The sequence below is a fragment of the Lutra lutra genome, chromosome 9 (genome assembly GCF_902655055.1).
Source record: "Lutra lutra chromosome 9, mLutLut1.2, whole genome shotgun sequence".
Classification (NCBI taxonomy): domain Eukaryota; kingdom Metazoa; phylum Chordata; class Mammalia; order Carnivora; family Mustelidae; genus Lutra; species Lutra lutra.
Window position 1 is genome coordinate 79,112,042 of NC_062286.1, and position 24,386 is coordinate 79,136,427.

The 24,386-nt window shown below is 46.2% G+C and overlaps 1 protein-coding gene and 1 pseudogene across 2 annotated transcripts in view; one reads left to right on the plus strand and one right to left on the minus strand.

Moving 5' to 3' along the window:
* Positions 1–671: 671 nt before the first annotated feature.
* The window catches only part of PRKCE (protein kinase C epsilon), a 480,653-nt gene continuing 456,938 nt past the window's right edge, over positions 672–24,386 (plus strand). Inside the window, exons 1-2 of one of the 2 annotated variants that reach the window (XM_047746507.1) lie at positions 673–1,337; positions 1,540–2,084. In XM_047746507.1, coding sequence (XP_047602463.1) covers positions 1,737–2,084 — 348 coding nt within the window. In that variant the 5' untranslated portion in view covers positions 673–1,337; positions 1,540–1,736. Of the gene's footprint in view, positions 2,085–24,386 lie in introns of both variants that reach the window. The other variant, XM_047746508.1, reaches the window with a different exon arrangement.
* On the minus strand, positions 13,434–13,517 carry LOC125110097 (uncharacterized; annotated as a pseudogene).

Consider the following 24,386-nt stretch of genomic DNA (forward strand, 5'->3'; position numbering starts at 1 on the left):
GTAAAAAATAAACAAAGACAAATAGAGCCGAGGTTCTACTAAGCTTTCACTTGTCAACAAGTTCTCGCGGCCCGAGAAGTCCAGGATATATCCCAAAGGGGGAGAACGGCCCCAAAGCAAGGGAGGAGAGAATGAGTGTTTAAAAACTCACACACCGAGGCTCGCACGCCCCTCCCCTTCTCCCCTCCCCCACCGCGGCGGAGCCGAGCGTCTCCAGACGGAATGACGGACAGACGGGCCAATACTCCCCCGGCTGCTCCCGCGGGCCTCGGTCCGAGTGGGGTTGGGGCTGGGGGAGGGTCCCGAGTCTCCTCCCGCAGGGCGGCCCCCCGCCACTCCCCCACCCCCCACCCCCCCGCTCTACTAGACGGTTTTGGCCGCGGAGTCCCGAGGGAGCTGCGCGGTCCGCGGGTCTCCCCGTGCAGACCGGAGACGAGGTGTCCGCAGCCCGCAGCAAACGCATCAACGGCCCGCAAAGCCGCTACTCCCGGGGGTTCCACGCTGGTCCCCGCTCGGCTCCCCCGCCTGCCGCCGCGACCCGGCAGGCTCGCCCTCTCTGCGGCGTCCTCTCCTCGGCTCACTTTTCCCGTATTGCTCCCCCAACAGGCAAAACTTTCTATTTCCCCAAACACAGGAGCGCGCGCGCGCGTGCACACACATACACACATACACACGCGCGCACACACACATACACACACACACACACACACACACACACACTGACGTCTTTTGCGCATTTCCTGCATTAGAGGGAGGGAGACTCGCACACCGACCGAGGGCGAAAGACCAAGGGGAAGACCGAGGGGGAGAGCGGGCAGGCGGGCGGCGAACGAGCGGTAGCCGAGAGCGGGGACGCGGGGAGCGCGGCGGGCTGGCGCCGGCGCCCGGGAGGTGGGGCCGCGCCGAGTCGCAGTCCCGGCCCCGCCGCCGCCGCGCTGCGCACCGCCCGGTGCCGGCCTGCGCCCCGAGCCCAAGCGGCGGCCACCCCGACTCCCGAACCCGCGCGGATGTGAGATTCCGGGCTCCTGGCGCCTCCCGATCGCCGACCGCCGCAACCGCGCGGCTTCGCCCAAGAGGAGGCGGCCGGGCTGGCTGTGTGGCTTGTGGATTTTTAAAAATTTGGCTCTGAGGAGGACCATTTCCTCTCGACATGCATCCCTCCGGATAGACTGAACATCCCTCGATCCATCCCCCGCCCCGCGCGGTCGGAGGCAGGCGCTGGGTGTGCGAAGAGGATCCGGGTTGAAATCTGCGCCCCCGGTTCTCGTCCGCGCCCGGTCCCACATCCCCCTCCCCCTCCCGGAGTCGAAATTTCCCGGGGATTATGTTTCGGAAAGGTAGGTAAGCGCCGGGTGCGGCGCCCGCCTCCCCGCAGCCCGGACCGGGAGAGCCAGCGAGGCGGCGACACAGCCCCCGCGGCTTGCAGCGAAGCCGACAGCTCGTCTCCTCTTCTGGAGGTGCTGCTGGTGGAAGGGGGGGAGAGACTTGCTCCAAACACGGACGTCCCCCAGCTCTCCCCCCCTCCCTGTTTTCCGTTAGGAACCCGACGAGGAAATACATGCACTCGCTGAGAATCGCCCGCGCCAGGGCGCAACGCTACAAGGTGTAGGGACAGTGTGGGGTGGGGTGAGAGGGGACCCAGGAGTCCCCGTGGCTCAGAGTGCCAGGGCGTCGGTTCTTCATTCCTGCCCTCGGGGCGGACGGAGTGACCCCGGCCCCCACTCCCCGCCCCGACCATGGTAGTGTTCAATGGCCTTCTTAAGATCAAAATCTGCGAGGCCGTGAGCTTGAAGCCCACAGCCTGGTCGCTGCGCCATGCGGTGGGACCCCGGCCGCAGACTTTCCTTCTCGACCCCTACATCGCCCTCAACGTGGACGACTCTCGCATCGGCCAAACAGCCACCAAGCAGAAGACCAACAGCCCGGCCTGGCACGACGAGTTCGTCACTGATGTGTGCAACGGGCGCAAGATCGAGCTGGCCGTCTTCCACGATGCCCCCATCGGCTACGACGACTTCGTGGCCAACTGCACCATCCAGTTTGAGGAGCTGCTGCAGAACGGGAGCCGGCACTTCGAGGACTGGGTGAGTCGGGCGCCACCCGGTCCAGCAGCCCAGCCGTGGGGTCCCTGGGAAGCACAGCCTTGGCATTAGTCATGCGGCGCCGAGACTTATTGCCATCTGGGGGCTCTGTGTGTGTGTGTCTCAGTTGTCTTGGGGAAGCATTCTCCATTTCATAGTTGAGAAGTAGGCACTGGAGCAACGAAGATGGGACTTGGAAAGAGGGTAAGGCCCTCTGCCCCCTCCAGACAAGGGGTGTAACAGGGAGCTGGCAAGCTGGGAGAGCCCCCAGCCACTGGTGCTGAAGGTTGACAGAGAAGCCGGCGCCTTCCGCAGGCGCGTGGTGGGCTGGCTGTGTGTGATTGTGTGGGGGTGGGTTCCTCCATCCTTAGAGAGGCACGTGCAGCCCTAGACTGAAGGCTTCTTCCACGTCCTGGCTTTGTCCTGCCTAACCTAGTGAGGAGCTGCTTTATTTTTCCCTCCGGGAGGAAGCTAGCTTGTTTCTATTCTGTTGCATGGTGGTTAGTTCATCTTCTGACACAGAGGGAGAAAAATGTGTTCTCCTCCAGGATGTCTCCTCCAGGGTCCCGGCAGCATAAGCCAACCTTGTTTTGCCCCATGCATCACCCATGCATCCGGAAGGAGTGTTGTATCTTAAAAAAATGGTTCTGGTTGCTAGAAATTGGAAGTCAGTGCTTCGAATCCTACTTAAAGTTACAATGATTTTCTTGTGTTGATTTTCAAGGTACTGTTCAATGAGATACTATTGCTAAGTCCGACACTGAGTTAACTGAGAACACTGTCAAAATACTAGGGACTTGGAAACAGGCCTTCCTTGTCGGGCTACTATAAACCAAATGCATTCAACCTTGGCACCCAAAGAAGCATGGAGAACCAACCTTCTTTTAGCTCTTTTTGGAAGGAAGGTGTTAAATTAGGAAATGGATTTTGGTGTTTTCTGATTTGCTACATGTTTCCACCAAGAGCAGGTGTGGCTCTGGGTGCATATGTTTGCAGGGTTCTTTGGTCGACACAAAAAGAGATATCTCATGGGGAAACAGAGGAATCCTCTACAAATGACTGAAAACAGACCAACTTATGACCGTCCTAGGGCCAGAGGCTGCATATGAACCACCTTGTCATGTCACCTTACATATTTTTAAAATAGGAAATGGAGTCTTAGAGAAAAATAGGAAAAAGCCTCTTCTCTCTGTGCTCGTGCTGTGATGTAGTCTGCCCAAAACCATGGTTATGGGACTGATAGGGAAGCTCCAACAAACCATACCAAGATTTGCGGCTTACACTTTGGGAAGCAGGCAAACCTTTATGGAGAACACAGCACCATTCTATTCTATTCCATTCCATTCACCGAGGCCCCTTCCTTCTGCCTGCCTCCCACCTCCAGAGTTCCCACTCACTCCCCATTTCCTTTCCACATATGGGCTCTTTGACTCAGGAAAGTAGTGTATGTCTGAGGGGGAGCTAAAGGAATAGCTAATTTCAGGGCCAGAACTTAACACCAAAACCCTGTGGTTTTGAAGTTGTTTTCGAACAGGAAGAGGATGGGAAAAAAAAATGACTATAGTCGTGAGGCCACGGGGCCTTCACTGTGTATGCAGATGAGGGAGATGGAGTGAGGCAGAGAGTAGGTGGGATGAACGGGAAGGCTGCTGTAGCCACAGAACACACCTCTGGTGGAGGGAGAGGTGTCTGTGTTTGTCCCGAGATGCTTTGCTGGGGCCTGACCGAGCCCTGGGTGAATCGGGGCACCTGCCCCACTTTGGAGCACTTGCAGTGAAACATGCTGTGGGTACCAGCCTTGCCTGGTCAGTATTCTCTAAAGTGCCCAAATTTAGGACGCCTGGGTGGCTCAGTTGGTTGGACGACTGCCTTCGGCTCGGGTCATGATCCCGGAATCCCGGGATCGAGTCCCACATCAGGCTCCCAGCTCCATGGGGAGTCTGCTTCTCCCTCTGACCTTCTCCTAGCTCATGCTCTCTCTCACTGTCTCTCTCTCAAATAAATAAAATCTTAAAAAAAAATAAAAAAATAAAGTGCCCAAATTCATGTTGGACTTGGCCCTAGACCAAGTGCAGAGAAGGTTTTAGTGGCAGAGAAATGGAGTGGGTACCCAAGGTCATGCGGTATGCTCACGGTGACTGGAAGTAGGGCCCGTAGTTCCAGTCACCCACTTGCCTGGTGGAGAGCAGAGCCCCCGGCCCTCCCAGTCTACTCTCCATGCAGATTCCTGTGCTATGTCCCTAATGTTTTCACTACAGTGAAATAATAATTTAAATAATTTAAAGTGCTTTCAAAATCATATCTCCTTTGTCTGATAGCAAGTGAGAATTAGGTGCAACAGGTATTGGACAGATTAAAAAAATAAAAACAAAACCAAAAAACCTCCCCAAACCTGAGCTACAAAAAGGCCAAAGTCACGAGATGAATCGAGTAGTGGAGCTGGTTCTGTTTGCTCCACTAGCGTTGGTTTCACTGGTGGATGCTGTGGCCGGTCTGGTTCCTCCAGAAGGGGAGGTTGGTGGGGGTGCGTCAGCAGAGGGGGCTGGCCCTTGGAAATAGATAGCTTCACTGGGGCTGACTAAAGTCCCCCTTCCCATTCCTGTCAGCGAGCGGACACCCACAGAATCACACCTCTGGGCAGCATTTCCTAGGCTCTGGGGCTCAGTGCTCTTTACCTGGCAGTGATAAAGAGATACACCCTTTCTCGGGTGTGGCCAGGAAACCTGGCCTGAAGTAAGGAGATGGGGACGGCCTGAAACGGCCACTTCTCTCATTGAGGCGGACAGTTTCATTCAACTGCACAATGAATTCGTGTGTTCTCACCCAGTTCCTATTTGTGCTCAGGCCCAACCAGGGAAGTTCAGCATTCCAGGTAACCCGGAGGTAAAAGAGACTGTGGGTGAGCCCCAGGGGGCTTCCATTTCACTAGGGAAGTAATACTAAGTAGATACATGTTGATAGTTAAGTAGCAGTTAGGTTCTAAACGAGGGGTACCAGTACATTACATGAGTTCAAAAAAAGGAAGTGTGGTGGGAGAGCTGGAAGAATCTGGAGGGTTCCTGGAAGGAGGCATGGAATGGGCGTGAGGTGAAGGGTAACAGTCTTTGGCGGGCACAGACACTGGACGTAAAGGCAGAGAAGACCTGTGGCTAGGAGTGGGGAAACAGAGAAGGATGGCCAAAAGTGAGGGTGCCTGTCAGCAAGGACCAGGCAGGATAAAATTTCCCAAATTTAAGAATTTTATCTGAGCACCACCTGTGCTATTATTTACTTCAAATTTTTAAACATTGATTCTCTGATTTCCCACGCAAGGCCCAGTATGCATGAAGTCACCGGTTGGGATATTGTGGTTATGGTTTTTCTTCGTTTGCATTAAAATAAACATGTGGCCTCTAAAATAAAAAGGGAGGGTGTTCATCTCAGGTGCCTCTTAACACCATTAGTGATATGGGGGCCATACTTTGGAAACACTGGAATAGGAGAAGTATTGGAAAATCGAGGTGGATTCTAGAATGTTTAAAAGCCAGGCTGAGATAATTATTCTCCAGATAATGAGAGACGCATCAGTTGTGATGACAAAGGGGGTTGTTTTAGAGAAAGCTCATTACAGAGAGACGGGAAGATCTCACTTACACTGAAAGCAGAATCCCATTAAACACTCTTGTTGCCGCTGGTTTTTCCAGGAATGAGATATTAATGCTGCTCTGACTTGAGTGTGCGGAAGAATCCCTGGTGGGGGGGGGCGTTAAAAATATAAATCTGCCCACCACATTCAGAGCTTTTCATTCTGAAGTTTAGGACAAGCACTAGGAATCCTTATGCGTAACAAGCGCTCCTCAAGAGAATTTGATCCTGCTTCAAGAAACACCGGAGTAGGATAGAAATTGTGGTCAGGGGAGGGCTCCAGATAATTAAGGGATGAAGACTTCGTACACAGAAATGTCCTGAGATTTTATGGTAGACCTTTGTAATTCCTTCCTCCAAGATTTATAGCCTAGTTGTGTAAAGGAGAAGTATTGGGGTTTATTAGAAGCAGAGGCCCCATGAATGCTGAATGGAGCTGCTTTGCCTTTAGGACAGATGGTGGGAGCGCGGTAGATGGCAGAGAGGGTACAAGGAGCCGTCATGTGACAGCTGGCTACCCCTGCACACAGCCTGGAGTTTGCTGTGTGGTCACCTCACTAGTGTGTGTGCTGAGTCCCACTCTTCCTGGTTCCACGACTCCTGCCTCCAAAGACATCCTTGGTTTGGGTCACTCCCGTGCTGCACTCATAATGCAGCAGTAATGACAAAAATGTCATTTTCTGAGAGGTCCCACATTTAAGGGCAGAGCTGTGAAGCCAGGCTCCTTGGATTTGAATCCCACCTCTATCACCAACTGCACTTGTGACCTTTGGAGAGCTGTTTAACCTGTGTTCCTGTTTCCTGTTTCTTCCCCTGTAAGAAGTGGGTGATGGTAACCGTATCTACCTCTAACAAATGGGGTTGTTGCGGAGATGAAAGGAGTTACTATGTGGAAAGCGCACGGACCAATGCCTGACTTCAGTGAGAGCTCAGTGGCTGTTTTGCTCCTACAGTTACTATTATGTCCTCTAAACCTGCCGTGGGACTGGCTTTAGAGAGGGTTCTTTACTGACTTGATTATTATACAGGATCTAAAGGAGCCAAGTTTTTGGTCATCCTTAAAGTGTTTCTTTTCTGTTTGGTAGTCTCGTTTGCAAGGAATGGGGCACTAGTGTTACTGTTTCCTCTTTCCCAAATACCTTATTGACAGGGTTTTTCAAAATTATCCCACCCTTCTGACCCTGTGAGATGGCCTACACTGTTTTTGCAGAGGTAAGGCTCGGGGACCACTATTCTTTGTTGGCCCCAGTATCCCGCGGGAAGATTGTTATACCTTTAAGGCCAAGGCCAAGCCCCTGCTGGTTCTGATGCTGATGCTCTGGGCAGATCCTGAGGAGCGCTGTGGTTCAACAGGCCCCTGCTGAGTCTCACACTGAGGGTGGCTAGAGTATGCCTTGATAGACCCGGCCTGAAGGCACTTCAGGACTTCTGTAGGGAAATCTTAAAAGATCCCTGAGGAACTTTTATTATCATCTAAATGAAGTGAGGTGGGAAGGATCTAGAAAGAGATGTGGAAGGAAGGAATGGGAATGGCCCTAGCCCCCTTTGTGTGCACCTATCCCTTGAATTTGTCCACCAACAGCTGAGGTTCCAGGTTTTTTCTATACTCCAGTCTCCATACTCTGTAATACTTACCTTAACCTCTAATTAAATATGGCTCCCCTTGGTACGTGATTGGTTATTTAACAACTATTCTGAGGCTTAGTTCTTGCCCCATTGCTATATTAGAAAGTCACTTGGCACTGGTGTTCTGCAGTTAAAGGGTCTTGGGTCTTCTGAGCAGCCAGACCTTGTCTCTCTATTCTGTTTCCCCTTCTCTGTGTCTTTGACCAGCAGATTTAGTGATTATTTGAGACCCTCTGTTCCCCACCTCTTCATTGGGCCCCTCTCTGTAAGATCTGTGGGCTCTCACTATAGGATGCGTCTACCTACCCTCGAGCCAGGTGACCTAGGCTCTTTATGCCTGTTTCTTCATCTGTAAAATGGGAATATAACAGTTCTTACAATAGTTTGACAACCTCTTTCGGCTGTTGCAAGAAATAAGGGAGTCTATGTAAAGTTCTTAGCAAAGGGCCAGGCTACTGTACAGTCTAACAATGTGATTAATATTTTAAGAGTTACATGTGTGTATTCATAGTTTGAGAATCTTAATTCAGAACATATGGTCCAGGGCGCCTGGGTGGCTCAGTGGTTAAGGCCTCTGCCTTCGGCTCAGGTCATGATCTCAGGGTCCTGGGATCAAGTCTCGCATCGGGCTCTCTGCTCGGCGGGGAGCCTGCCTCCTCCTCCTGTCTCTCTCTGCCTGCCTCTCTGCCTACTTGTAATCTGTCTGTCAAATAAATTTAAAAAAAAAATCTTAAAAAAAAAAAAAAAAGAACATATGGTCCAGTGATATTTTTCTCTTTGGTTTGTGAATGTATTTATATGAAAAGTCTCACATAGTCTAAAAATAAAGTTTATTTAGTTACACTTAACAATTGCCTTTTTGAAAATATTAGAATCTCTTAAAATGAGGTTGTTTTGAGAAGTCTAGGAATTGTGTGGCCACTGTAGCCAAAGATTAATTATTTATTGAAGCATATGACTAGTTGAAAATAGGGATATTTGGGAGCTACTGTTTTGGTTTTACTGTACCAGTTTCATCAGGTTCATGGATCTAAATGCATTCTCAAATGCTCTTGCCTCCAAATTCCTAATTTCAGCCCACATTTGATTGTGCAAGCGCATCTCAAATTCTGTTATGTCAAAAACTGTATATCTTATTTCCCTCATCCCCAATCTAAGCCTTCCATAGTCTTCCCCATCTCAAGAAATGGCAACTGCATCCTAATGGTTGCCCAGGCCAGAAACCACGAGAAGCTATTCTTGATGCCTGTCATTCTCACACCTCCATATCCAGTCCAGCAACAGCATCTGTTGTCTTCAAAATAGATTCCAGATCTGATCATCTTAGCGTATTTCTGCTGACATCACTCTGGTCTAAGACCTTATTGTTTCATATCTGGATTATTTCAGCAGTCTTCTCAGTGGCTCCCGGTTGCCCCAACTTTATCAGCATATGCCACTCAGCTCACACATCTCTTGATAGAAACCCACTCTCCTTATACTCTAGACAAGGCCCATGGTCAGGCTCCTGTTATGACCTTTCTGACCCTACATCACCTGCTACTCTTCCCCTTCACTCCTTTCCCAGCCATATTGACCCACCTTCTACCCTTCAACATATTCGTCAGGTTCCTACCTCAGTCTTCGCACTGGCCACTCTATCTTTCCAGAATGTTCCTTTTCCAGATACGCTTCATTGTTCAAGTCTTTATGTTCTTAGGAAGGCAAGCTTATTTAAATTTTTACACTTGGGGTGCCTGGGTGGCTCCATTGGTTAAGTGTCTACTTTCAACTCAGGTCATGATCCCAGGGTTCTGGGATTGAGCCCCAGTGGGGCTCAGCGGGGAGCCTGCTTCTCCCTCTTCCTCTGCTGCTCCCCCAGCTTGTGCTATCTTCCTCTCTCTTTGTCAAATAAATAAAATCTTTAAAAATAAAATAAAATAAAATTTCACCCTTCTGCTTGATGCTTTATATACTTTCCTGCTTTAGTTTTACTCTTTAGCTCTTATGTCTATCTTATATATTTCTCTTATTTATCTTTATTATCTGTCTCTAGCACCGGAACAGAGTTTTTATAAATGCACAGGTTTCTTTCTTTCTTTTCTTTTCTTTTTTTTTTTTTTTTTTTAAGATTTTGTTTATTTATTTGACAGAGAGAGGCACAGCGAGAGCAGGGACACAGGCAGGGGGAGTGGGAGTGGAGAAGCAGGGAGCCCAATGCGGGGCTCGATCCCAGGATGCTTAGATAATGACCTGAGCTGAAGGCAGATGCTTAATGACTGAGCCACCCAGGCACCCCAATGCATAGGTTTTTGTTCACTGTTCTGCTCTTTGGATCCCAGAGAGTTCCTGGTTCCTTGTTGAATGAGCAAATGAATTGAAGTAAACAAGTGTGTATTCCCCTAGCACATACTGTGGAAAGACCAGAGTTGTATGGGGTATCATTCCTGCCTCCAAGGAGTATGAAATCTAGCTGGGAAGACCAGTAGGCTAAGCAGTTGAAGGAATTCCCTAAACAGTCTTTCTGTATAGTTGAAAGAAGTGAGGACAAAGCAGAAGAAAAGGATGTTTCATAAAAATCTGTAGGATGCCTTGAAAATGTTCTTATGGGAGAATGCGTATTATATCCTTGTGGCCATTTGCAGTAAGCTGAAGCACCTCTGTCACGTCTGGGGTCTCCAAGAGTAGGAACTGTAAATGCTCTGGGTACCCACGGCCTGTTCAAGGTGCTGTGGGAAGAGGAGAAGAAAAAAGGCCCACTTGTCCTCCCTTTGCAGAGTTTAAAATCAAGTTCAAATTCTCATAAGGGTCTTAGATACAGAACCCTTGGTAACTGGCAGCAACTACAAATGAAATTTTCAATTCCTGTGCCTGGACTCCGGGGCTGGAGCTCATCGAAGCATATGTAGACAAAGCTTCCAGGGCTTTCACTTAGACTAAACGAGCTCCAGAGCAGGCCTGCAGTATTTTACATAAATAAAAGCTATACTTGGCAAAACATTATATATCTCTCCAAGTTCCTCTGGGTATATATGCGCTGGTTAAGTAATTACAATCTATTATAATGCTAATCAGCAGGATCACACCTGTTTGAAATCTAGTTTTCTGGCTGAAACCAGAAAACAAATGCCTGTACTGTGCTGGGATTGCAGAGGGGACGGGAACATACTGTTGTCATGTCAGCTTGCCTGCCACTAAACAGAATGGCAACTCCAGAGAGAATGTGATTGAGCCCCATAATATCATGCCTGGGAGGAAGGGGAGAAGCACAGTCTCTTCCGGAATCCAAGCACAGAAATGAGAACCTCTCCTGCCCCACACCCTTCATCCCCTCTACTTCACCTTGAAGTCTCAGAGAGCTAGATTTTTAAGCTAATGAAAAAGTCAACTTTATATGCCAGCAAAAAGTAAACTCATTGAGCTAATGACCCCAAGAGGTAGATCAGATTCAAAATATAATCAGGTTCAAGACGGTTTAGGAAAATCATGACAGGTGAACCTATAATTAATTATTGAGGAAAAATATAGACTTTGATTTTGCCTATGTCCTTCTTGAGTAGATTTGTTAGTTTGTTTTCAGACTATAGTATCTCTTGATGCCAGGTATGTTGCCCCAGCCAGATGTAAGTATCTTGTGAGTAGAAGTGTCTTCCTCCCAATGGCTCACCAAGCAAAGTAAGAGCCACTCAGGAAGTACGTGTAGCCAGTCACTCATCTGTTGGTTGAATAAAAGGCTGCCTTTGGGCATGTGTCTTATAGAAGGTCATGTAGGCAGCACTCTTTAATCAGACTAACTTAGATTCTGCTCTTCTAAGAAGCTCACCATCCAGGACAGTGCTGAAAAGAAAGATGGCGGCATCCATGAAAGGTTCTAACCAGTGGACAAAGTGGTTTATTCATTCATTGCTCCAGCTATCCTTTCATCTGTTTAGCAAAAACATTGATCGAATACCTTATATCCCAGGTGCCATGCTGGGAGCTGTTCTCATGGAGCAGATAGTCTGGTAGGAGACACAATACTAATCAATAAGTAACATATTCTGGTATATAAAATTAATTAAGAAGGAGAGCTCATCGGAAGGGTCTCTGAGCCTGGGGACACCTCTTTAGAGTTGGACTGGCTAATCCTTTCCCTTCCCCAATAAATTTCCCTCCCCAATAAATTTCCCTGGGAAATTCATTGACTAAGGAGGCAGGTACCTCCTATTAATCAGTGGTGTTGGACCTTAGGTTCCACATCTGTGAAAACAGGAGGAAGCATAGATCGAGATACCCTTGTGTAAGGCCTCTGTTAACCATGATTCTAGCAGACTTAGCCGTCTGCATTTTGGGCCTTGACTTTGCTCGACTTAGCACTTGATGATATTTTATCTTTATTGTTTTCCATGAAGCTGAGTCTTGTATCTCTGAAAAACTGTCAGTTTCTGCTTTTTTCCCTCCTTATCTTTATTACTGTGATCAAAATCACAAGGCCATTTTTGATAGCTTGCTTCTTTACCTAGTGTTTAAGGCCCACAAAAATAAATTTATTTTTTATATATTTGGGGGGGGGGAGGGGCAGAGGGAGAGGAAGAGAGAAAATCTTAAGTAGGCTCCACACTGGGTGTGGACATGGGGTAAATTCCCCAGTGAATTCCCAGTGTTGATCTTGCACTGGGCTTGATCTCACAATCCTGAGGTCATGACCTAAGCTGAAATCAAGAGCCTGACACTTAACTGACTGAGCCACCCAGGCACCCCTACATTTATTTTTTTTAACTGGATCCCTCTGCCTCTATCATTGAGCCACTCGAAGGATATTCTAAAAACAAACGAGCAAGCAGAATTTCTGGAATGCAGGGCCTATGAATCCATCTCCTGACATTTTAGATGGATGATTATCTAAACCATTTTGGGCAGCTGAGAGAATCATCAATCAGCCTCCAAGGATGGAACATGTAATCGACCAGTATTTGCCAGAGTATCTTTCAAAGAGTAGGAGCCTTCTAATATTCTCAGGTTACTGTGATCAAAGAGGTTGGGAAATGTTTCAGAGTCAAATGCACATTAGTATATTAAAGACTCCAAGAGGGCCAGTACCAAAGGGACTTGTACACCTCTGTATGTGTAACCACAAATTTCCCAAACTGATTCATCATAGAATGCTCTTATTTGTGAAAAACTTTTAGCACCATAGAACTAGTGTTTTGCGGACATATTTTGAAAAACATTATAATTAGGAGAAAAAACAAAAAGAAATGGACCTTCCTCAAGTGGGCCATTTGGGGATTTGAGATTAACACCCTTTTATGAAACAGTGAAGTTGAAGAACTATGGGAATTCTCTGGAGAGGAAGAATAATGTGGGTTCTACTAGTTGACAAAGGATTCTTCATAAGATTTTGAGCCAGGCCTTAAGGAATATGGAATCTGAATAGACAGAAGAAGAGCATAAAAAATATCAGGCAAGCAGTTTTTAGCGTTTTGGGTGATGAGGGCAGTCAGGAAACCAGTGAGTTTAAAGCAGGAATGCGGGGGTGCCTGGGTGGTGGCTCAGTGGGTTAAAACCTCTGCTTTCGGCTCAGGTCATGATCCTAGGGTCCTGGGATCGAGCCCCACATCGGCCTGTCTGCTCAGCAGGGAACCTGCTTCCTCCTCTCTCTCCCTGCCTGCCTCTCTTGCCTACTTGTAATCTCTGTCTGTCAAATAAAGAAATAAAATCTTCAAAGTAGGAATGCAGTCCAAAAATAATTGCTTCATTAAAATACACACACACACACACACACACACACAAAACAATAAGCTATCCAAAGAAAGGAACAGTGGATAGAATGGATATTCAGTCATTAATCTATCCATCCATCTCACCAGGCAGCCACTTAACAAATATATAATAAACACTTTTTATGTTCTAGGAAATTTGCTCGGGGCAAGGTGCTAAACAGAATCAGTATGATCTACTGAACTCTTGTTATCAAGGGAATCTATCCTAAGGGTTAACCCCAATCTCCCATGCTGTATTTTTCAGCTACTTTTCTTTGTTTATCTCTTAATAGGCTGATAGGAATGAAGAGAAGCTTTGTAGCATCCTTCATGTCACTAAGTGGCGGCTTGTCTAAAGATGATGTGGGCTTTGGTGTCAGTCCTGTGTTGAATTCTAGTTTTCAATTAGCAATAATCGCGCCTCGGATAAACCTCATTGGCTACGATACTGCCACTGCGCAAAGCTTTGAATTCTAGTTTTATCAATTGTGGCTGTGTGATACTGGGGAAATTCTTTAACTCACCTGTACCACTCCTCTCATCTGTAAAATGGGAGTAATAGCTACCTTGTAGAGTTATTATAATGGCCAATGAAACATGGAAAAGTGCCCAGCTTCTAGCAACTTCTCAATAAATGGTAATCTATTATTGATAATTATTTGCATTTAATATTTCTTATTTGACATAGATGAAATTGTGCTTTTGTCAGAAGATTTTATTCAGTAATGGCCAACTGAGGAGTTTTAAGCGAAACCTTTTCCAGTCCCTACTTCCCTCCCTCTCTGATATAGCTAGCAACAGGAATTCTGGGTTTGCCAGATTCCAGATGTGCAGAGCTAGAACCTCACACTTGGCCCTTCTTAGGTGGCCCCTGGGTGGGAGACACAGAGAACATGGATTACCTGCCCTGGGGCAGGCTTTGGCCCAGATAGATGGACCTATGCGATACACGGCTCCCTCTGGAATTTTTTTTTTTTAAGATTTTGTTTATTTATTTGACAGACAGAAATCACAAGTAGGCAGAGAGACAGGCAGAGAGAGAGAAGAGGAAGGAGGCTCCCCGCTGAGCAGAGAGCCCGAGGTGGGGCTCGATCTCAGTACCCTGGGATCATGACCTGAGCCAAGTCAGAGGCTTTAACCCACTGAGCCACCCAGGAGCGCCCCCCGCTCTGGAATTTTTAAAAAGCAGATTCAGTATTGCATTTTAACCTGAACATCACATGTATTTGCTTGTGGGCCTAAGAGGGTAACTGAGGTTCGAGGATTTTTTTACCTCCCATTTTACCGTGGTCCAGATGTATATCCCATTTCTCTGGGCCAAAGCATCTGCTTTCCTTTTCCAGCCCTGTGTCTCTTCTGCAAGCCTGGCCGCTAACAGAATGCACGCCGATTGCTCTGTTGTTCTGGCATGAGCATTGGCCTGAGTGGGCAGGACTTTGCTTTTGACCAGGACATCAGAATTGCTAAGGAGTCCCATGAGTTGAAGGATAGCCAGCCTTTTAAAAAGATTGCTATATGCTTGTAAAGAACCATACGTTCCTTTGTTAATTTTCTGTTAGGACCCTTGGTTTTTAAGCTCAGATTTCATTTTAGATACTTGACATTGAAGTCACAGAACTGAATGTAGCGCAGAGACTCTCTGACCTTCCTGAGGGATCCATTCTCAGAACCTGCCTGTTCTTCTCCTCTCCAACATCTGAGTCCTTTTCTTCCTTCAAAACTTTCTTCAGAATTGACCCCAAAGCAGGGGCTCTGGTTCTTCTACTTTGTAGATCTGTGACTTTGTGACAGTTCATTTAACCTCCTCAAACTTTTCTTTCTTTGTTTATGAAAAGGGTTAGGAACAGTCACCATTCTTGGGTTGTAGGTTTGCCAGCAGGAATGAATAAAGTCCATGTAAGTGAAGGTTTTTAGGCCTGTAAGCATTAACTCTGTGTCCTGAGTGTCTGTTGAAGTAGGTAAAAAAGTTGGTTCTGGGCACCCAAGCCCTTTGTCTGTATCCTTTGCTCCCCCAGGACTCTGTCCTATTTCCATTAGGTACCCAGAGTTGCCAGATGAAGTAGAGAATGCCCAGTTAAATTTGAACTTCAGATAAACAACAAATACTTTTCTGCTATAGGTACGTCGTGAATATTGCACGGGACAGGCTTAAACGTTTATACTTACATACTTCCACTAACAAAGTATTCATTGTCTGGAATTCAGATTTAACTGGGCATCCTGTCTTTTCATTTGCTAGAGCTGGGCCCCTGTGTCCCCCCCCCACCCCCCTCGCAACCCTAGTAACAAAGCATTCCCAGGAAAGGATATGTTTGTCATCTCTTTGCCCCACTGAAGGCAGAGGGGGGACATTTGCAGTTGCTGTAAAATGGAAGACTTAGCCCCTTGTTAAAATAATTCCAGCATTCGCCAGAAGTAGGGAACATGTTTTTCTGAGGAGCAACCACTTTTAAGAACCTCTAGACTCATGGAGGTGGCCTCCTGCCTTAACACTGAAGCCCGATCCACTCCGCTGGCCTGTTATATGTGTCACGACCCCACAGCTTCTCCTTTTTCCCACCTTGAATCAGAGAGTTCAGTTCACAAGAGGTGCAAGTCCCTGGCCATGACCACCTAGCTGTTTAAAAAAAAAAAATTTTTTTTTTTTTTCTTTTTAGAAGAGAATAGCTCACTGAAGTGTCAGGTGCCTGAGTACTAATTCATGATGATAGCTCTAGGGTTCATTTTCATAGCTTTATTAGCCTGGTTCTCTGGAATCCAGAGGATTTATGTAAGAGTTGTATAATGGCCCTAAATACCCTTTCGGGGTGCTCAGAATCCATTGTCTCCCCTACCCTCACTTACTTACAGGATGGAGTCCAGCCTCATCACCCCACCAGACATTTCCAGCCCTGTGTAGCTTGTATACTTTCTCCTCCCCCATTTTTCTGTCTAGGGGATCCTGTATCCTCCATGCTGGGAATCTTCTCCATGGGAGCTTGTTTCTCTCATCTGTGTCCAGTTTTTCTGGGTGCTCTAATCCCCACATGTCCATATTCTTGGAATACTAGGAATACTGACCACTTCTCCAAGTCTCCCTCCTTCTTGGGCCTTTTTCCTAGAACTCTCCAGCCTATAGCTCTTTTGGTCCTTGGAATCCTGGTAACATTTACTATTTGTGCCGTCCATTTAAAATTATTGATGTCTCGTGTTGATGGTCGGTTACTCTCTGTTCTCTTACAGAGGCAGAAGAGGTCCCAGAGAGGAAGAACTCTTGCCACTTGGTGCCAGCACTTGGCATAGTGCCTTGCAAAGAATAGATGCTTGATTGCTTAAATAAATTTTAACATTAAGTTATAATAGTTTCTATCTAAATTAAGTGTTCTGTATATATTTGTTTTGGAGTATTCTCCTTCCTTCCATGACAGAGAAGAATGTATTCTTAAAAAAAAAAAAAAAAAAATGACACACAGGAGCACCTGGGTGGCTCAGTCAGTTAAGGATCTGGCTCTAGATTTTGGCTCAGGTCATGATTTCAGGGTCATAAGATCAAGCCCGGTGTGGGGCTCTGTGCTGAGCGTGGGACCTTCTTGGGATTCTCGCTCTCTCCCTCTGCTCCTCCCTCCGCTCTCTCTTTCCAAAAAAATAAAAAATTAAAAAAAAAAATAAATCTCTCTCTCTCTCACGCTCTCTCTCTCTCTCTCTCTCTCACACACACACACACACACACACACACACACACATCTGTATGTTATTTTAAACAGGAAAAGGCAAGGGAGGGTGCCAACATATATGGTGGTCTTTTATCTTTTACCTTTATTTCAGCGTTATTTTAAAAATCAATAAACTTTGCTTTTTTAGAGTAGTTTTGGGTTTATAAAAAATTGAGCAGAAAGTACAGAGAGTTCCCATATACCTGCTCATTCGCACACACAATTTCCCCATTATTACAGTTGACTCATGGACAATGAGAGGGGTCGGGGGTGCTGACCCCTGTCAGTTGAAAATCTGGGTATAACTTTTGACTTCCAAAAACTAAACTACTCGTAGCCTGTTGTTGACTGGAAGCTTTACCAATGACATAAACGTAGATGAACACATATCTTGTATGTTACATATATATTATATACTGTATTCTTAACAATAAAGAGCTAGAGAAAAGAAACTGCTGTGAAGAAAATCATGGGGAAGAGAAAATATGTTTATAGTACTGTATTCATCCAAAAAAAAATCTGCCTATAAGTGGACCTGCACAGTTGAAACCCATGTCATTAAAAGGTGAAGTGTGTGTATATATATTTGACTTTCACAAAAAGGCGAAAAAGACACAACACCAGCTACTGCATTTTGAAGCGGGTGGCATCATGGTTAGATGTGAAGGCTTTGCACTAGAGCAATGGGTTCTAATCCTGGTGGCACCACTGAACCAGCTGGACATCCTTTTGACAAGTTGTGTAACCTCTCTGAGCCTTCATTTCATCATCTGTAGAACAAGATTATTAATCTCCTAATTGTGTGATTTGGAATGCTTAGAAAAGTGTTTATCACATGACAAGCACACATAAAATGTCAGCTGTTATTATCATTGTTATTAGAATTCTATTGTAAAAAATAAATTTTAGATTATCTGGTTTGGGACTTACCATGTTGTCAGAGTCCGTTTGATTGGATTCTGTGGGCTGCAGGGTTGCTTGGGGTTGAGGGTTGCTTGCCATCCCAGGGGCATGACTTGGAAAGATGGTGATTCTGACTGTGAAGAGTTACATAGGGAATCACTACAATTTGCTAAGTTTGTGTTTGATGCCTGCTTTCAAGCCTTTATGGGCCCTTACACATTCACAAAGGGCTACATTCACAATGTGCTTGTTTATTCTTGACTAATCCAGCTCCACCCTAATGAGCTGTGTGACCTCGGGGAAGAAATTTAACCTCTCTGAACTATAAAATGCGAATAGTCATATTGGCTCTGCCTACCTCATTGGGTTGCAAGGCTCATTTAATACCCCTCTCCAAAATGAAACATGTGACACACGTGTAAGTAGCAATGATGAATCACTTTCAGATTTGGGGAAGAGCCAGGCACTCTCCTCCAAAGCTTGCAGTTGAGAAAACTGGGGATAGCTGGTGTCTCCTGGTAGGGACTAGAATAGAACTCGGGTCTTATCTCCCCCAGTACCTGATAACACTGAACAGCATTTGGGTGTCCCAGCAAGTGTGCCTGCTCTTTCACATTGTCAGGGCTAAAGATTTAAAATTGATCTCTGGGCTTTGTTTCTAGGAAACTGGAGTCTTAGGAACCCACCTTCAGGCACAAGAGAACACATCTCTTTCACTTTGCTTCTTTACTCCTTCGTGGCTCTTTAAATTTTTTTTTTATCACTGCTTATCATATGACTGTGCACAGACAACCGTGAAGCCAACTATTTTAAGGGGAACGGGGAGGAAGACAGATAAGACAGCGATTCAGGAACAAGCGGGAAAACGGAGTCATGTGGTTGTCCCCTTGTGGGTGGGATGTACAGCAGTTTTGTAGACTGAGAAAGCATCCTGAGTCCCTGGAGAGTAAATGAGACCCATCAGGCATGTGTTTGAAAGCCCTTTCCTGTGTTCAGAGAAGCTTCAGAGCCCAGCCAGAGCAGCCTTCACTGGGTTCCTGTGTGCGTGCTCACATTGGAAGCATGCTTCTTAGAGCTCTCTGGTCCATGGGCTTGGAATCCTGCTCTGTTCCCTGGAGCTGTGCTAGGAGGCATAGAGTTTCCAAAGGAGAGATCTCCTGCCTACATTCAGTAATATAAAAAGGAGAAATGCCCCTTTGAAAAGACTGATCATTTCAGGTTTAGAGAAGGAAGTGGATCCTGTCCTTACCTATTGGTGGAAGTATAGTAACGCCCACACACGGTAAGGCTGCCATGTGCCTTTTCTTTTAGGATTTGGATTTTAGGCAAATAAGCATCGTTTGACACTTTCTGAATTTAAATCAGTTACAAACTTTCAGAATTTTTATTTGCTTCTTGTGGAGGATCTATTGTTTTTCCTTTTGGTGGGAAGGGGAAAGAGAATAAGGGCACATCATGAATAGTTTTTTAAACTGTGGGTCAGGACCCATGAGCTAAAGTCATGAAATCCATTAAGTGGATCTGAAACAGCAACATTATTTTATTTTATTTTATTTATTTTTTAAAAAGATTTTATTCATTTATTTGACAGAGAGAGCAGAAGCAGAAGCAGAGAGTGTGGCAGGGAGAGGGGAGAAGCAGGCTCCCTGCTGAGCAAGGAGCCTGATGTGGGGCTCCGTCCCAGGACCCTGGGGTCATGACCTGAGCTGAAGGCAGACGCTTAACTGACTGAGCCACCCAGGCACCCCTCAAACAGCAATTTTATAAATATGGAAGTAGAGTAGACTAATATTGAAATTATCAGAAGGCATTGCATAGTAAGGGTAAATATGGCTTTATAAAACTTCTGTTTCAGTTTTATTTACGTGAGTATTATTTATATGATCTGTGGGTCCCGGTTTAAAAAAAAAAATGAAGAAACATTGGCCTAGAACACCAATTTTAATTTAACAGAACTTTAATTATACCACTGTGATGCGGAGACAGAAGTCAAGAAGACAGGGTGCCCTGCGCTCAGTAAGCTTCCAGTTTGTTCGCCCAAACACTTCCATAAAGGCAAACGTGTTATGATTGTCCAAGGGAAGATTGAGAAGGGCTTTGTGCAGGAGATGGCTTTTAAAGAATGAGTAGAATAGACTGACCCTGAAAAATCTGTCCAGCTCCTTCTCCGTGAACAAGTCCATATCAACATAGGATGCAGAAATGACCTGTTGAACTGACATACTTTATGTTCTCCAGGAGCTCCCCCATCTCCTGACACCCCTGCCAATGGCATTCAGGATCAGATAGCCGTGCTTCCGGGGTCTTGGCTTGAAGCGTCCGAAACCCCAGGTTGGAAAGCTCGGCCCACGCCCGGCTACTGCACGGCGGGTTCCTGGTGCTCTAGTAACCCTTCAGTCTGCACAGGGTGGCTTTGCACTTCTTAATCGGGAATGGGGGGGCGTCTTTGGAAAATAATGTGTTTTGACCTTCACCCTTCATGTTAATATCTTAATCAGACATCTCTACTTATTCTCTTAATTCTCCCGTCATAGTTGTATGGTAAGAAGTACATGTTCTCCCTCATAACTTGACATCTCAGGACAGCAAGACTCAGGGAAGTTAAAAGAGGACATGGCACCTGGGGTTCTTGGTTTTTAGGGTGGGGCTGTTAACTGCACATGCATGGGTACATAGTCTCCCAAACACTGAGTCCAGGAGGCCCAGGGCATGGCCCAGAAGGCATTAATATCAATACCAGGACACATTCAATACCATTATGTATTTTTACATTTAAACTGTTCAAAAGGCATTCAACTGAATCAAAATTCTTTCCTGCCTTCATTTTTCCTTCCTCTTCCTTTTCTTTCTCTCTCTTTTCCTCTAAGGGATGATCAAGTGGCAGAAAGGCCTATGGAGTATATTCCCTCCAACTGAAAGAATGTAAAAACCGATACCTAGTAACAGAGATTGGTTACATCCTCATGTAGATGGCATGAGCCCAGAACTCAAGTGATTGGATCAAAGTAAAAAAAATTCAGTAGAGACACAGAAAATAGGAACAAACAGGCTTCCTGATTCCTAGAAGGTGCTTGTGGAGCAGACTCTATCACACTTGTGCAAGCCTTCATCCGCCTGCCACACTCCCATCCGTCCCATCCAGATGATCAGTCACAAGTGAACGCCAATACCATGGGTCCGCAACTTTCAGTAAGGGAGGCTGATTTATTTATTTATGTTTTTGATTTAGTCTTCAGCTGTTGACTGAGGTTGAAGCACTTTATCAGCCCACCCTTTGGGCTAACAAAAGTTGAAACCTGTCTGTTTGGTTCAGATAACCGTTCACCTGTCTTTTGAGGGTTGGTCTTTACCTGTCAAGAGGATAGTAAAAACCGTGACTCTTGATTTCAGCTCAGGGTTGTAAGATCGAGCCCCGAATGGAGCTTGAAACTTGTCTGTTTGGTTCAGATAACCGTTCACCTGTCTTTTGAGGGTTGGTCTTTACCTGTCAAGAGGATAGTAAAAACCATGACTCTTGATTTCAGCTCAGGGTTGTAAGATCGAGCCCCGAATGGAGCTTCGTGTTCAGCAGGGAACCTGTATGAGGTTCTCTCCCCCATTCAAATAAATAAATAAAAGTCTTAAAAAAAGAGAAATGCCATAATCAAGTAGATTTGGGAAACAACAATAGATTAAGTGAAGGTAAACATTTATTGCAGGACTTCTCAGAATCTTTAATATGCTAATTTCCATGAATCTCCAGGATGACAGTTGAGTGAGTAGTGTTGCCAAGCTCATTTGATCATGTGACACTGTTTTGGGGAGAGAAGCTGAGGTTGGACAAATGTTGTTATACGAATATAGGGTTGCAGATAGAGTCTCACAAGCAAGATTTTCTGAATGATATTCTAGTAGTTTATCCTTGTTCTGTCTTTAGCCAATGACATTTTTAAAGCAGTAGCAGAGATAATGTTGTAGTTTCAAGGTCGTTCATATGGAATTACAGGCACTGAGGCCAGAAGCCCCTGATTCCTCTTCTTTCCTGAATTAGGTCAGGCTGAATATTATCCATATGTGGTATAGCTCTAGCTCCTTCTCCTCAGAAATTCTCTCTTTCTTGGTTGTTGCTACCAATCAACTCTATTGTGAAGGCATATTTTACTGAAAAAGTAAAATATGCATTTATTCGAAAATAAATTGCATTTATTAGAAAAGATGGTGGAAAAGCTACCTTCAAAGACCTGAGTATGGTCCCTGGGGCTGACTTGCCACAAAAAATGGGAAGGAAGCAAGGAGACAAAGATCGATTTCATGTTTTCATGCCCTCTAGAGCCCCTCTTAGCCTGGGGCAAAGTCAAGGTTCCTGGGTTCCTCTTGCTGATAAATTCATTTACACTGAGGTGTAGACACATGATAATGAGTATTCCAGGCCAGCATTTTAGAAGAGTATTGTAGAGGATGGCATCTGGGTGACAGCTGTACCTCTGGAATTTTCAGATGTCGGTGACAGGTGAAGATAAGTTTTTTGGTCAAGAGGAATCTTTCAAAACCGGGCACTCACTTGAACCCAGACTGTTACTGAGACCATGCTCTATGTCAAGGGCCAGCATCATGATGTAAGCCTTCAAGAGTGGGTCAGGACCCAACTCACCTATGCTGACTGGACATAGTTCTAGAATACCTCCTACTGGAAGCACTTGTCTTTCCCCCCTGTGAGGGATTAGTGCTTTTCCACTTGAAAGGAAAAACAGGCCATAAATTACTGAGGAATTTTATGGGACTGTCCAAAGCACAGATTGGAAGCCAAGGAAAAATCAAACTCCAGCTTCTTCATGGAAAGTTGAATGGAAAAGAGAGATTGCTTCCTGAAAAGAGGGAGCCACTGCCTGAGGGACTGGATAGGGTGGGGAGACTTCAGTGAGTCTGCAGAAGCTTCTCTTCTGGGGCTCTTGATGAGTTTATGACCTCATTCTGGTGAACCTGAGGACTCACTTGGTATCACTCTAGCAGGTGGTTGAATGGTTTGGGAAGTGGATGGGAAAAAGGATTGCTTTTGGTAGCAAGATTTTTGTGTTTGGATTATGCCTCTTACAGATCCAAAATCTTAATTGACATTTGTCCCAACATGGCAAAGAATTCCCCAGGTCATGTGTGTACCAGATTCCAATTGGATGCTGGTTAAATGTTGGAGAAGGAATAGAAGGCATAGAGTGGGAATTTCTGAGGCTAACTGACCAAGGGACAAAGCAGACAGATCCTGGAGACTGGACTTCATTATAAATTACAAACAAACGGAACAGTCCAGAAGGTCGTACGTTGGAAAGCAAAACAGGACCAGCAAGAGAAAGTACTCTGCAGACACGCAAAGCGGTTCTCCTTTCCAGAAAATGTTTCCTCCGACCAGGAAGACCTAGTGAGCCCATGGTCCTCATCTTAACCCAAGGTTTCAATTCTTTCCAGCTCTTCTTTTCCTCCAGCGGATGAGCACAGAGCTGTTCTGAAGTCTGAGCTTGGATCCCTTCATCCCTTCTTTTGCCCAGGCGTGGTCGGGGTGGTACTGTGACTGGTTTGGGGAAAATAAACCCAGTCTGCACTGTCATCTCTCATTTCAGAATTCGAGTGAATCTAAATGAATCATAACAGTTGCATTTAATAAATTCTTCTGGGCATTGGCTAATTTTAAACCAGTCTGACGAGTTTTAAGGTTCGTGTGGTTTGGGGAAATGCAGTGGTGCATTTCCTGGTTCGGTCACCCCTTATTTCCCTCCACTTTGTCTTCTTTCACCATGTCTATTAGCCTCCTTATCTTGCTTCATCTTAGGGTAGGAGGAGGGAGAGAAGGGGAGAGGCAGGCCGGAGGTCAGTCGAGAAAAGAGGCAGGCCTCTGAGTGTTAGCACGCACAGCTCAGAATTCCTTAGGGGTTGGCCTTCAGCCCATGGAGGGCCCCCGGTGGGAGTCCACCATCTACCAGGAGGCTCCATCTGGCTGGCAGGAAGGGGTGGAGGCTGGGGAGGGGGCACATTCTGGTCGTGAATAGGAAAGTGTTTCAGCATCGTGCTGTTGTTCTTGACCGTCCCCGCCTCCACAACAGGCACTGACAGAAGAAGCTTGGCCCTGTCCACGCTGATGTTCGTCTTGCCTGGCCGCTACAGTTATGGTGGGTGACGGATGCCCGTCTTGCCTGGCCGCTACAGTTATGGTGGTTGACGGATGCCCATTGTTATTTTTGAGAAGTTACTACTGAAGCGGGGAGTTCTTCTAGGGCCTTGGGAAACTAGGGGTGACCCAAGATGTCTTCGCTCGAGATCATTCCCAGAATCATTTCCCATGTCAGGATGCCCCTCCCAGCCCTGCTTCTCTGCCGGGTGCGCAGCCCCACGGATGTGTCCTAGGTCACCTGTGCAGGTTGGCCCAGCAGCTATGTTCTGATCATCGTTTGCCTCACAAGGCAAGCGTTGTCGTGATTGAAGTGTTGCCGTGAAAGAGATTTAAAAAAACCAAAACAAGGACAACAAAACCATTGAAGACATTTTAATACTGTCTTAAATGGATACGGGGCCTTTTCCTGGCTTAACACGTGCAGTTGGGCATGACATCAGTGAGGACTGTATTTTCACATTGAGAGGAAAACAAGTTCAAGGCCGGAGTGTGGTCGGAGAGGAGGAAAATCAGCTTGGAATCGGTTCTGATCTACACACCAAAACCAGGAAGTGGCACCAGTAGGGGCAAATACCGGGGCCTTCTGGACTCTCTGCAGGAC